The 13,821-nt window shown below is 41.6% G+C and overlaps 2 protein-coding genes across 2 annotated transcripts in view; one reads left to right on the forward strand and one right to left on the reverse strand.

Moving 5' to 3' along the window:
- The window catches only part of RCBTB1 (RCC1 and BTB domain containing protein 1), a 67,576-nt gene extending 63,887 nt beyond the window's left edge, over positions 1–3,689 (forward strand). The window contains exon 13 of the transcript XR_005288453.2: positions 3,331–3,689. The gene's annotated coding sequence lies outside the window, so the exon portion shown is untranslated. The remainder of the gene's footprint in view (positions 1–3,330) is intronic.
- LOC119850890 (histone-lysine N-methyltransferase SETDB2-like) overlaps positions 1–13,821 on the reverse strand; it is a 102,909-nt gene that overhangs the window by 3,125 nt on the left and 85,963 nt on the right. The window contains exons 21-24 of the mRNA XM_043505100.1: positions 11,126–11,184; positions 4,803–4,869; positions 2,179–2,301; positions 453–524 (exon numbers count right to left, since the gene is read on the reverse strand). Of these exons, the coding sequence (XP_043361035.1) occupies positions 453–524; positions 2,179–2,301; positions 4,803–4,869; positions 11,126–11,184 (321 nt within the window). The remainder of the gene's footprint in view (positions 1–452; positions 525–2,178; positions 2,302–4,802; positions 4,870–11,125; positions 11,185–13,821) is intronic.

Raw genomic sequence — 13,821 nt, forward strand, 5'->3', positions numbered from 1 at the left:
GTGGAGCTCCCTGAATTACCTATTGCAATCAGGGAAGGAGAAGGGCCTCTTTAAACTGTCAGCCTGAAAGACATGTTCTGTCTAAAACGATTGGCTGAGTGGGGGCATTGGAGACGTATAGGAGAAGAAACAATGCATTGGGAAATCCTGTGATATCAGGCAGAGGCAGGGTCCACTGAGTCAAGAAGTCATATGAGGTTCTTGATACTCAAATAGTTAAAACCATAGAAAACCCTCTTGTCCTGCTTCAAATCAGACAGACAAACCTGTGCAATATTATGTTTCTAAGGATAGTGATGCCAATGATTTCACCTGGGTGTTTAATACAACATTAAGAAAGCTTTGATTTTAAACTGATACTATACCATAACCATCATAGGAATAACCTTAATTCTAATAACTATTTCTTTGGGGGAGGGTTACTTTATATAGTAGCATATATATTTACATACCTGAATGAACATTTGTAAGTATATTTTCAAACAGGCTACAGTCAAAAAGTGATATTACTGTTTCCTCGTATTCTAGGGGTTGAAAAAAAAGTTGATTTACTGTTTCATGTTAACACAGAACTTAAAAATTGCAAAATGGTAACTAGCAATCTGTACACTTCACCAGTTGTTTTAGTTATGAGGCTTTTAAGATCAGCTAGAATGCTGGGAAAAATACTAATCTCCCTTCTGCTATTTTATACCAAGGAAGAAGTATCAATTTCACAATTTTGCTTCACTAATTTCCTATGGAAAATAAGATATAAATGGGATTCTCATTACATTTTACCTACAGTCTCCACCCCATTTAAATAGTAAATGTTTGTCTGGTAACCAAGTTCATGTAATGTATTTAATAAGTTTTAAAATCTAGTTTATTGCAACACCTCTGGGACCATGTGCCAGCTGATAGAAGTGGCTGGATGCCAATTTAATTGCTATTTGCAAATCACATGACATGAAAGTGCCCAGTCGAAGAGGCTAATAAATTGTTTACATTTCTAAATGCTTGAAGTGACTTTGTAGCATCCTTAAATAGTGTGTATTAACATAATATATTTAAATTAAGCTTTAGTGCCAGGTTTTCCCTCAGTAAAACACAAATAATACTTACACACCTCACATGGGTGTTCAGAGGATTACTTACTTCGTGTTTATAAGGTGCTGTGAGATTCTAAAATGTGAATAAGTATTTTTTTTATTACTTCTGGCAACTTTTGCCGTGCAAAAACTTCTTCTCTTATGAGGGAAATTTAGTTAATTGGGTTATTTCTCTTTCCTTAACGGTGTCAACTACATTAATATTGTTCATTCCCAAAAGGATATAGCAGTAGACTATTTTGAAAACTGAGAAGGCTAATCCCACAGAGTGAAATTTGAAATTTTCTTTAATGTTTCTTTGTCCATAAGATTATTAAGCTGGGTTGACTGCTTCAAGAACAGTGTTTTGTACAAGTACTGTAGCTAAATCAGAACCCCCAATGTATTTTAAATTAATGTTATTCTAAATAATCTATTACAAGATTTAATGCATTCATATGCAATTTTTTTCATATACTGTAACTATCTTTAACATAGATTGCTTATCCCTCTGTGATGAAATAAAATACAACCCCAGTCCAGATAAAATCTTCACAACCCTTCAAACACCCTTTTCTTAAAATGCCTGGTACAGCTTACAGTGTCCCTGGGATCTGGCAGACTAAGCTGTGCGTGTTTGTTGGGGGAAGGAGCTTGTTTAACAAATTCCAGATTTGAGGCGCTTTCACAGAGAATGACTTGTTGGCAGCTCCTTGCCCCCATGCCACTAACACCCTACTGAAGTAATATAGCAGGGGAAGCAAGAGATGGTCTCTTAGGTAACCAACACCCAAACCATTTATGACTCTAAAAAGGTGAGCATGACCCCAAGTTAAAGGTACCAAGAATTAAATAAAAAGAACAGGAGTACTTGTGGCACCTTTGAGACTAACAAATTTATTAGAGCATAAGCTTTCGTGGGCTACAGGCCACTTCATCGCATGCACAGACTGGAACATATAGTAAGAAGATATATATATATATACACACACACAGACAGAGAAGGTGGAAGTTGCCATACAAACTGTAAGAGGCTAATTAATTAAGAAGAATTAAATGGCCGAGCTCAGAATCTTTCCAAAGCACAGTTCCTGTTTGTTCACAGTACCTGTTTCTGAAGTGTTGTCATCCATCAGTTTTTCCTTTGCAAGGTGAAGTGTGTCTAGCATTTCTTTAAATATACCATCCAGAAGTCCAGCCTGCTTGCACTTCCTAAGAAAGTCTATTCTTGCTGTTAAAATATAGAACACACGTTTTTACTGAAATTGTGTCTCAGCACAGTTACTGTAGTTCGTTGTATCTCAAAGCCCTCTCCACTAATTGTAGCAGCTCCTATTCACCCTTTCCTGAATGCAATTGAACATGGCTAAACTAATGGCTATTCAGGCAGATTCTCTTGTTGTTCTAATTCTACCGCCTCAACCCTTTCAGCTGAGGCACTGAAAGGGTCAAAAGCCAATAGGCACAGTGCCAGGAATAAAACCCTCTCAATTCCAGGCAGGCAAAGTGTGTCACCACAATCCAACATTAGATTCATATTCCTCCATGCATCTCTCAATCTGGTAAATCAGATAGCTTTCACTACATCCTCTCTCAGTGCTGCTGCATGGCTTGATCAGGAAGGGGGAGAAACAGTTCTAATAAGGAACAATTTGAACAGGATTTGGCTGAAGAATAGCATCCATTCCTGAATGTGGATCTTCCAAATGACATAGCAATTAACTTGCCTTATTGCAGGTCCACTTTATATGGCAACTTTGCAGCTGTTGGAAAACTAGGAAAATATATGTACCCGTTTTTAACTAGTCTGTCTGAAGACAGTCATTAATTATGCTAAAATAAATGGGCTGTTTGAAAGGAGGCACATGAGTACACTTTGTATTAAAGTGTGAACCGCCCTTTGTTTTGAAAAAAGATCTTTATTTTGTGTCTTTATTTGAAGGATTTGAGTAAAGACCTCAGGAGAAGGTATAACAAATCTCATTATTAAAGCATGGGTTCTCAATTAAAAGAGCTGCTGAACACGCATGGGAAACTTTGGGGAACACACCAAAACTGAAAAAAATTACTATTCACTTGGCACCTTAGAGACTAAAATTTATTTGAGCATAAGCTTTCGTGAGCTACATAGTCACAAAAGCTTATGCTCAAATAAATTTGTTAGTCTCTAAGGTGCCACAAGTACTCTTTTTCAATTTGTGAATACAGACTAACACGGCTGCTACTCAGACTATTCACTCTGTGTTTGTTTCTTTCGCAGGACATTTTCATGAAAGCAGGCTGTTTTTACAGGATTAGTTGCGCCTGCAGTTTTTTTCCCCACTTCAAATCATGATCTTAGGTTTTGACATCAGCTAGTTATTGTGAAGAGGATTATGAGGATGCAGGTCCAAGGACTAAGACTTCAGATGAAGAATAAATTACAGGAGCAAGTGTCAGAGTTAAAAAACTAATTTATATATAATTTTGTTAGTGGTGGGAGATTGAGAGAAAGAAAGTACAGTTCTGCTTATACCAGATATCTTATAATATATAAATAAAATGTTCCAGCATTTTCTGTGAGGGTCTTCTGCTCGTTGAAGTACAGTTGTAGCAGTAATACAGAGAAGTATAATTTTTTTTAAAAATACATGGTAATGTATTTCAAGCCCACTGAATTTAGCCACCATACACAGCAGGTAAATGCCACTTTTGCTTCTTTAATACAAACTCTCTCATTATTTGGAAAAGTAATCCCAATAGGTAATTACAACAATGCTTTTTGTGCAGTATAAGACATTGGAAAGGAATGCTATCTACTAAGCAAGCTGCTCGACAACTTGCTTTACTACAAAAAAATGCAATTACAACAGCTAAATCTAAATAAAACACACACATTACAATGCATTTTATAATAACTGCATGGTGGCCTAAAACATTTGAGGGGCTGGTTACCAACCAGCAGTAACTGGAAACATCTTTGAATAGTTTTTGTACTGAAATGGGCTTGACATCTTCTCGCCTGTACTCTTAACTGGCTACTGGCCTCGTCTCCTCATCTTGCTAGCCACAACTAAGGGGATGTTCATAAATTAGGTAACACATTTTGGTTACTTTCAAGATCCACCTACCGCTTTGTAACACTCTAACAAATGAAGAATTAAGCATCTAACACCCCACCCCCACCCCCCATGTGTTATATAACTTATGAACAGCCCCTACAATGGTTACCTCAACTTCTGGCCCCACTAACCCATGTTACACCAGCCTTCTCAATAACTGCTGCCTTTTCCTCCTTCCCCTTTGAAGGAGGCTGATGTTAATTTTCCAGCTAAGAGTAATTTTGCTTTCTAAATGTAATCTCATTTCACATCTGGAGGGAGGGGAGGGGGCAGAAGCTGAGGCATCCATGTTTGCTGTGGGCCTATGGTTGAGGAGTTCTGAGACCAGCAGCCATTCAGGGTCAAGGGATTATATAACCATTGGGGAATAATTGACTCTTCTTGGATATTAATGGCCCTCAGCCAAAGCAGTGGGATTTGCTTCCTGCACAATTATTTTGCAATCACACAGCTGTTCTGCAAATCAGAACCCCACTCCCTTGCCAGCGTGCAGAGAACTGGCGAACTGAGGAAAAAAAGGAAACGTATAGTTGCGATTCAGCTGCTAGGAGGTGATCTGACCTCAGACTGGCCATTTCAGTACAATTTATTATCGCATCAAATCATCATCATAATTAATTATTTGTCAAACCTTTGTGTTTATTATGTTTTTTCCTTAAAAGTCGTAAACTATTTTCTGCTGCTGTCTCTTCTGTGCTCTGTTGAAAAAAACAATACAAAACACTGTATTATTTATACCAGTAGGGACATTTACTGCTTAGAGGAAAGAAAACAACGATTTCTACATTTACTAAGGCTATGTCTACACTACCGGCCTTGCAGTGGCACAGCTGTACCGCTGCAGCTGCGCTGCTGTAAGGTCTCCTTTGTAGCTGCTCTACGCCGGCGGGCGAGAGCGCTCCCAAAACCATCCCCAACAAGCAGCGGTAGCCATGCTGGCAGGAGCGTGTCCACACTGGCATTTTTGTTGGTGAAACTTACGTTGGTCAGAGGTGGTTTTTTTCCCACACCCCTGGCTGACAAAAGGTTTGCCAACAAAAGTGCTAGTGTACACAAAGCCTGAGAGAGAAAAACGGCCAGTATTTAAATGGTTATACCCAGTTTTTCCAAAAGTAATTTATTCTGTTTGTTTACAGTCAATTAAGAAGTAAACAACTAAAGAAGGACAACAAAAATAATCTGACTAAAAAAAACCCCTCTAAATTGAACACCACCCTTTTCTATTTTTAGTGTTCTTTTCTCTGTGAATAACCAAAATAAACCCATACCGAAATGATCTGTAAGTGAATTTATAACGTGCAGTGCTGGTATAATAGAGGTACCATTCTAACATTTAATCCACAAATCCATAGAAGTGGATAAGGTGTTAGAAAGGCATGAAGCTGTTGGGAAAAAAAATTTACACTTTGGATTATTCCAGATGATGGAAGTGTTTCTGGTTAGTCCTGTGACAAGTGAGTTACACTGAATTAACTAAATGCATATGGAGCCCTCCTGCGTCTTATCTCCTGTCTGTATTCATTTCTGAAGTAACATGGGGGAACTGCGGAAGCAGTGCTGCAAGCATACTGGGCCAAATTCATCCCTGGAGTAATTCCACTGTTTTATAGCCCAGTGTCTCCTACATTTCTGAGCGGCTGGACTGCTGCTCTCTTCTGTGCAGCTCGTGGAGGTGGATCAAAGTCTTGGTGCGGCGTGCATTGGCCATGCCCCCTCCGTTCCTGTTGCCGCCACATTGTCTGCCTCCATGGCAGTTTGTGGACGGTGCTTCTGGTGCTCCTGCCTATTTTCTTCTGTTCAGGATTCTGTTTGGCTATTTTTAGGGCAGTGGTGAGCACTGTTCTCCCTCTCTAGCCTTTCCCTCCTCCCGGGGCCTGTTCGCAGATGGGTGACATAATCCACCCTGAGCCTCCTCTGTGGTACCTCCCTACTGGTTCCTTTGCGCCTCTCAGGCATGGTAAAGCAGCCTAAAAAGCACCAAATAAAATCTAAATGATGCTCCATCTGTGAGACAGCCTTCCTGGGCTTGGCCGATGATGAGTTGTACCCAGCCTTCTGTTCCTAAGTCCGTCAGGTCCCCGGGTTATGAGTCAGACAGGTCTGCAGGGTACCCCACGGACAGGAGCAGCTGCAATGCCAGTGTGGGGAAAATGGACCAGGAATCTCTGGGCAGAGCAGTGAGAGGCTCTAAAGACGAGGAGGACCCCAGCCAGCCAATTCAGGGAAGAGTCCCAAAGGGCTCCTGAAAACCAGAGAGGAGATTTGTGGGGCCACAAATTCTGCCCCCCCACTCAATTCTTAAAGTGGGTCCTGAGTGCCCAGGGAAAAGAAGCAGGGCTCATAAACAGCCATCCTCTTTCCTAATTCAACTAATAGGGCTCTGGCATTGTATCCCCTCCTTCCCTCCCTAGGGGAATCGGACCCATTATGGGAGGACTCAAAGAGAGATCTCTTGAGAGGGCTTCAGCCCCTTAGGAAGGCTAGCCACAAAAGGATCAGCAAAGCCTCAAAGAGCTCATATGCTCTCAAAGTGTGCAAAAAAAGTTAAGAAATCGAAGAAAGGAAAAGAGAGGCAGAAAAAGCACAAAAGATCCAGGAGTTACAACCCGTGACTCATCTTCCTCCTTCACTGAGGATGGTGAATTGTTGGACTCTGACACCAAATGGGACCAGGGAAAGCAAAGATTCTCCCCCCACAAAATTTGAGCCCATATGCAGCAAAGTTGTCTCCACTATTCAGATTCAACCCAAACAGACTCCCACAAGTAAGCCTCAGAATACATTTCTCCCCTCAAAATCGTCCCTGGAGCTGCGATTCCCCTATACTTCTCCTTTGAGGAAGTGATCAGGGAAGAATGGGATAAGCCCAATGAAGGCATTCACATTAACAAAAATGACCTCAGGTTCTATAAGATTCAGGAACCAAAAGACCCTATTCAGAAATACCGAAGGTTGACCCCTTTGTAGCATCCCAAGTAAGAGATATGGTTATCCCCTCAGAAGGGGAGTCTGATCATAAGAACTCCACAGATAGAAAGATGGAGGCCACTCTTAAAAAAAAGTCTTTGAGGCCTCCTCAGCCCCCTCAAGGCTTCTGTACCAGCCACCTGCTTTGCAAGGACATCTCTTTCCTGGTTGGAAGATCTCAGGACCTTTAAGGGTAGAGATCACCCTGACTTTGGCTCTATTTTAAAGAGTCTTCCCAGCAACAGCATTCATAGATGACGCCTCAATGGATGCAGTGCGATTCTCAGCCAGAGCCATGCTTGGTAACCAGTTGCCACCTATGGCTCTGACCCTGGAAGGTGGATACCCGCTCAAAGCCACATTTCTATGACCTGCCAAGTTTACAGACTTCCTTCTTTTTTGGGAAAAGCTAGACGAAGTAGTGGCAGACAGCATAACAAAATCCAAACAGTCTCTTCCGATGCCACATAATGGCTTCAGGAGAGAGTACAGACTGGCCCTCAGACAGAGATGCTCCTTTTAGCCTTCATCCTCAAAGAAATATCAACAAAGGGAAAGCAGGTTCTCCAAAGGAAAGCCACAGAACCAAGGTTTGAGGTGAAAGTTCAGAGGGAATCCCACCCCTCCCAAAGCTGCTTTATGGTAAAAACTGCCCAGAGCTGAAACTAGGGGGTAGAATTTCCCATTTCCTGGAGGAATGGGTTGTATCAATCACAGAAAAGTGAGTTAGGGATACTCCCTTGAGCTATGGGCTCTACTTCATCTCTTCCCAGTCCAGTCCCTCAACTCCAACAATCCTGGAAAGCACAGTCTGATCCAGAATGAGATATCTCATCTTTTAGATATGGGCATGACAGAGAGCATCCCCTCAGAAGAAAGATTCTCAGGGTTCTATTATTCCATCTTCATTGTTTGACAGCGCACAGGGGCAATGTAAGCCATTCTCAACCTCAAAAGGCTCAACAAGTGGATGAAGAAAATGAAGTTTCGGACGGAGACCCTGGCCTCTACTGTGTCATCCCTGTTCCAGAGAGATCTTCTGACTTCAGGTGGATGCATACCTCCATATTCTTATCAGACTGTGCCACCACAGATTTCTAAGGTTTGCTTACAGCAGGTAGCATTATCAATACTGGCCATTCCCGTTCGGCCTGTCCTCGACCCCCAGGGTCCTTACAAAGATGGTGGTGGCAATCGTAGCCAGTTAGGTCACAGAGTGTCTAGACGTATCCTCTCCTGGACCGCATCTTTAGCAAAGCTCCATCCCTGGCAACAGAGCCACATCCCTGATGCTGAATCCCCTGTAAGCACACGGCTTTGTTATCAATGTCAAGAAAAGCATCTTGACTCTGTTCACCAAAATAAGTCACCTGGGAACGTACATAGAGGTTTTAATAACAAAGATCTACCCATCATTAGAAACAGTGCTTTCCATGTTCTGGAGCTGCAAGAGGCCCACCAGAGCACTGGGTCTTCAACTGTGAGGCCTTCTAGGGTCATGCACAGAGGTCACTACATGGGAACAATCACACTGCAGGCGCCTTCACAGCTTCATCTTAAAGGTGTGCGACCACTCCCCAGAACACTGGAAGGATCAAGTAAAGATCCCGATGCTGGTGCTCGGCTCCTGAAAATCGTGGTCAGCCCAGGGCAATGTCCGCAAAGGTATGCCCATACCCCTTCCAGATCTTCTGGTCCTCACAGCTGACACCAGCCTGGAGTGCTGGGAAGCACACCTGGGAACCCAAACAGCTTGAGGCATCTGGAGCCTGGAGGACACAATAAACCTGGTGGATCTAAAAGTAGTAGTAGACTACACAAGAAGATCAGACTCCCTATTCATATCTTCCCACCCGAAATGGGAAGAGTTTCCTCATCCTCCATTGCTAGATGGATTATGCTATGCATTTTGGAGGCTAAAAAGGCATCAACGTTCCGGTCTTGGAAGGGATCAGGGCACTCTTCACGAGCTTTCTGCGTGGGCAGAAAGAGAAAATACATCCACACTGGCTATTTGCAAGGCAGCCACCTGCTCAATAGGTACTACCTTTATCAAGCCCTATCTGCTGGCCATCCTGTCATCTGCAGAGGCTTCCTTTGGCAGGAAGGTTCTTCAGGCAGTGGCCCAGAAATGTAACCCTTTCAGCAAATTTGATGAATGAGGAGGGATACCTTTTTTTCCTTTCTTCTTTCTGACCTTTTCTAGAACCTTCCTGACATCTGTTCACTGCTTGCTGCTTCTCAGACATCCAGAATTGTGGGCTAAAGAGCGGAAAATGACTTATTGATACTTCCATTTCTGTGAGCAGTGTCTTTCACAATTCTACCCACCCTGAATGGCTTATGAGCCAAAAGATCAGATGCAGAGTGGGACAGTTTTGGAATAACTCATTTGCCAGCAAGTATGAGCAGAGGGAGTGTGACCAAAGCACATGGTTCCAAAACTTTGATCTGTCTCTGTTAGCTACAGAGGAAGGGAGCAGCCCAGGCATCCAGAATTGTGGGAGACTTGCTAGCAGAAGGGAAATTATGGGTAAGGAATTTTCCAATTTAAGTGGATTTGCAGACAGAGATTAATTTGTCCCAATAGGCTTATCTACCAATCAAAGTAGTACTTTGAAAGCTGTGGATTCTTCATACACCCTCTTTTGGTCTGCCTTTAACCTCCAGATCTTGGAGTTGTAGCAACTATTCGTCTGCTGAGGAAAGCTTGATATGGCTTCCCCTGGAAACTGTTAGTAACTCTACTCCTATCTGCTAGAGGGGATGTCACCACGCACAGAGCATCCTGCTCTCTAGATGTCCGTGTGCTGCTCTTCAGCTGAGAACCAGAAGACTGAACTATGATTTTGTCCTGAACGCTGATCTGTGTGGCAATTGCACTGCAGCCAATGAAATTCCTGTGTCATCACCAGATTTTTCATGTTTAGAATGTATCAAGACATGAGTCTGCACGGCCTGTCATTTTAAATATCTTCATAATCACTGTTGCAACTCTGGATGCTATGGGCTCTACCTCATCTCTTCTCCGTCCAGTCCTCCAACTCCAACAACCCTGGAAAGCACAGTCTGGACGCTCCCTTTAGCTTTTTTTATCCATAGACCATATATATGTATATTTGTAGTGCACTCAGGTGGAATCTTGGCCCCACTAAAGTCAATGAGAGTTTTGATGTGGACTTTAATGGAGCCAGGATATCACCTTGAGAGTCTAAATAAACTGGAGTTAGAAGTCTGCTTTACAAGAGGTACAAAAAATGCAGGCATATTTTGGCCTATGGCCTTCATGAGAGTCCAGAAGCAGTCTTAAGTCCAAGGTTGAGAGAACCTTCATGTTAAGAATTAAAATCTGCACATATAGTTGTAGTTTCTCAAATGAAGCAGTGCTAATTGAAACCAATGTGACTTATTACAAATAAAGAGATGTAACTGTGCCCAGTGCTGGCAAGGTGGTAATGCACTATTTGGCCATGCAAGGCCTCTGTGTTTAAAGAAAAATCACTTTTCCCCTATACCTCAGAATCCTAGTGCTCTGGTACGGCCAACTGTCATATCAGCCAATGGTGTCATGGCATCTTGTGTGTTCTCGTGTGTCCTTGTACTTTACAGAAGAAATACAACTCAGGAGAAAACAACTTTCTGTATAAGATTGTATCACAGTCATGGGGCCAAAATCACCCTTGGTTTAAGTGGCCTCAATTCCAGTGCAGTTGCACCAGATGACACTGGAAGCCTGTGAATGTGAAATGTATTGCTTCAATGGAACGATAAGACTGAAATAAGGAATGAGAAGCTGCTGTATAGGAAATGCAGCTGCTCCTGTGCACAAGGCACAAGTCATTGCCTGACTTCCCATTTTTGGAATATGCTAACACAATCTCTTGCAGATGTCTAGCTAAACTTGTAACAACACAAAGTGGATTCCTCCATGTCTTTAGCTACAGTGGTGGTTTAGGTTTTAAATAAAACTACTTGGATTCTAATTACCCTTTTTTCCGTGAAGGTGGAAGATTTCATTCCATGCCTGTTCCTCTTATTGTCTGCATCTAGAAATCAAGAGACAATTCTGTAATAATGTAACATTCTTAGACAAAAGATAGGTCATTTCACACTTAATTTTGGCATCTCTATTTCTGAGGACTATAAAGGCAGACACTTTGGATAATAGTCACAGTATATTTTAGCAAAAAGAAAAGGATACTTGTGGCACCTTAGAGACTAACAAATTTATTTGAGCATAAGCTTTCGTGAGCTACAGCTCATTTCATCGGATGCATTCGGTGGAAAATACAGTAGGGAGATCTATATACACACACAGAGAACATGAAACAATGGGTTTTATCATACACACGGTAAGGAGAGTGATCACTTAAGATGAGCTATTACCAGCAGGAAGGAGGAAAACCTTTTATGGTGATAATCACGGTGGGCCATTTCCAGCAGTTAACAAGAACATCTGAGGAACACTGGGGGGTGGGGTGGGGGGCAGAAATAACATGGGGAAATAGTTTTACTTTGTGTAATGACCCATCCACTCCCAGTCTCTATTTAAGCCTAAATTAATTGTATCCAGCTTGCAAATTAATTCCAATTCAGCAGTCTCTTGTTGGAGTCTGTTTTTGAAGTTTTTTTAGGTTTTTGTTTTTTTCCCCCTCAGACAGAGACAAACACCTACAAGATCTCTATCATGCATTCTTACAACTACAATACCCACCTGCTGCAGTGAAGAAACAGACTGACAGAGCCAGAAGAGTACCCAGAAGTCACCTACTACAAGACCGGCCCAACAAAGAAAATAACAGAACGCCACTAGCCATCACCTTCAGCCCACAACTAAAACCTCTCCAACGCATCATCAAGGATCTACAACCTATCCTGAAGGACGACCCATCACTCTCACAGATCTTGGGAGACAGACCAGTCCTTGCTTACAGACAGCCCCCCAACCTGAAACAAATACTCACTAGCAACCACACAACAGAACCACTAACCCAGGAACCTATCCTTGCAACAAAGCCCATTGCCAACTCTGTCCACATATCTATTCAGGGGACACCATCATAGGGCCTAATCACATCAGCCACACTATCAGAGGCTCGTTCACCTGCACATCTACCAATGTGATATATGCCATCATGTGCCAGCAATGCCCCTCTGCCACGTACATTGGTCAATCTGGACAGTCTCTAAGTAAAAGAATAAATGGACACAAATAAGACGTCAAGAGTTATAACATTCAAAAACCAGTCGGAGAACACTTCAGTTTCTCCGGTCACTCGATTACAGACCTGAGAGTGGCTATCCTTCAACAAAAAAACTTCAAAAACAGACTCCAACGAGAAACTGCTGAATTGGAATTAATTTGCAAACTGGATACAATTAATTTAGTTTTAAATAGAGACTGGGAGTGGATGGGTCATTACACAAAGTAAAACTATTTCCCCATGGTATTTCTCCCCCCACCCCACTCCCCACTGCTCCTCAGACATTCTTGTTAACTGCTGGAAATGGCCCACCTTGATTATCACCATAAAAGGTTTTTCTCCTTCCTGCTGGTAATAGCTCATCTTAAGTGATCACTCTCCTTACAGTGTGTATGATAAAACCCATTGTTTCATGTTCTGTGTGTGTGTATATAAATCTCCCCACTGTATTTTCCACCGAATGCATCCGATGAAGTGAGCTGTAGCTCACGAAAGCTTATGCTCAAATAACTTTGTTAGTCTCTAAGGTGCCACAAGTACTCCTTTTCTTTTTGTAAATACAGACTAACATGGCTGCTACTCTGAAACCTGTCAGTATATTTTAGCTTCCCTGACTTTCTGACATTTCAGCTGGATATACATTATTTCCATGAAATCTAAAATATTGCCTAATCACGAGAGCTGCTTTAAAAGACATGTAAATCATTGTACATTTTCTCTAGGATTTCCTTCCTCCTAATTTGATTATAAAGCAAACATCAGACTTTTAACTCTGCATTGAAGAGTGAATTATCCCTCCCAAGCTAGGGTTTACAGAAGGAAGTAAAAGATTTATTTAAAAAAAAAAAAAGAAAAACTTCAAACCAAAGTCATTATAAATAGTTCAGAAAGCAGTTTTAATCCACAAATGAACCCACGTTTATTTTAATACAACTCATGACTAGAACTATTTTGTGCATGTAAATTTACTCTGAGAAATTTTCATATACCACCTCATATACAGTGGTCTTTCAAACTTTAACCAAGCAACCTCCTGAAAACTCAAAAAAATCCTATACAGAAACCATTTTACTTGTGTGTCAGATTTTTGTTTTTTGTTTGTTTGTAAAGTGTTTAATAACATTTACATGAAAACAGGATCTTTGGTCTAGAAAGTCCACCTGCTCCCACTTCATATTTGCTGCCAAAATGTGTCAGACTTTCTTAGATATCATGCTCGCTCCCATGGAAGGGATTCCACCATCAAAAACAGAGAATAATGACTTCTGGCAAGGAATAAGCAGCAAGAACAGGTGAAGTATTGAGAAACAAAGATCCTGTTTTCATGTAATTGTCCCTAGTAACTAAAAAAACCAAAACAAACAAACCCACGAACTGGAAAGAGAAATGAAAAAGAGGCTATACAGTCCCTCTTTATTTTTAGAATCAATTGCCTCCTGTGTGGTGAAATGTGTGAAGGTATTACTGGTATACACCATT

This window comes from Dermochelys coriacea, chromosome 1 (genome assembly GCF_009764565.3).
Source record: "Dermochelys coriacea isolate rDerCor1 chromosome 1, rDerCor1.pri.v4, whole genome shotgun sequence".
NCBI classification, from domain to species: Eukaryota; Metazoa; Chordata; order Testudines; family Dermochelyidae; genus Dermochelys; species Dermochelys coriacea.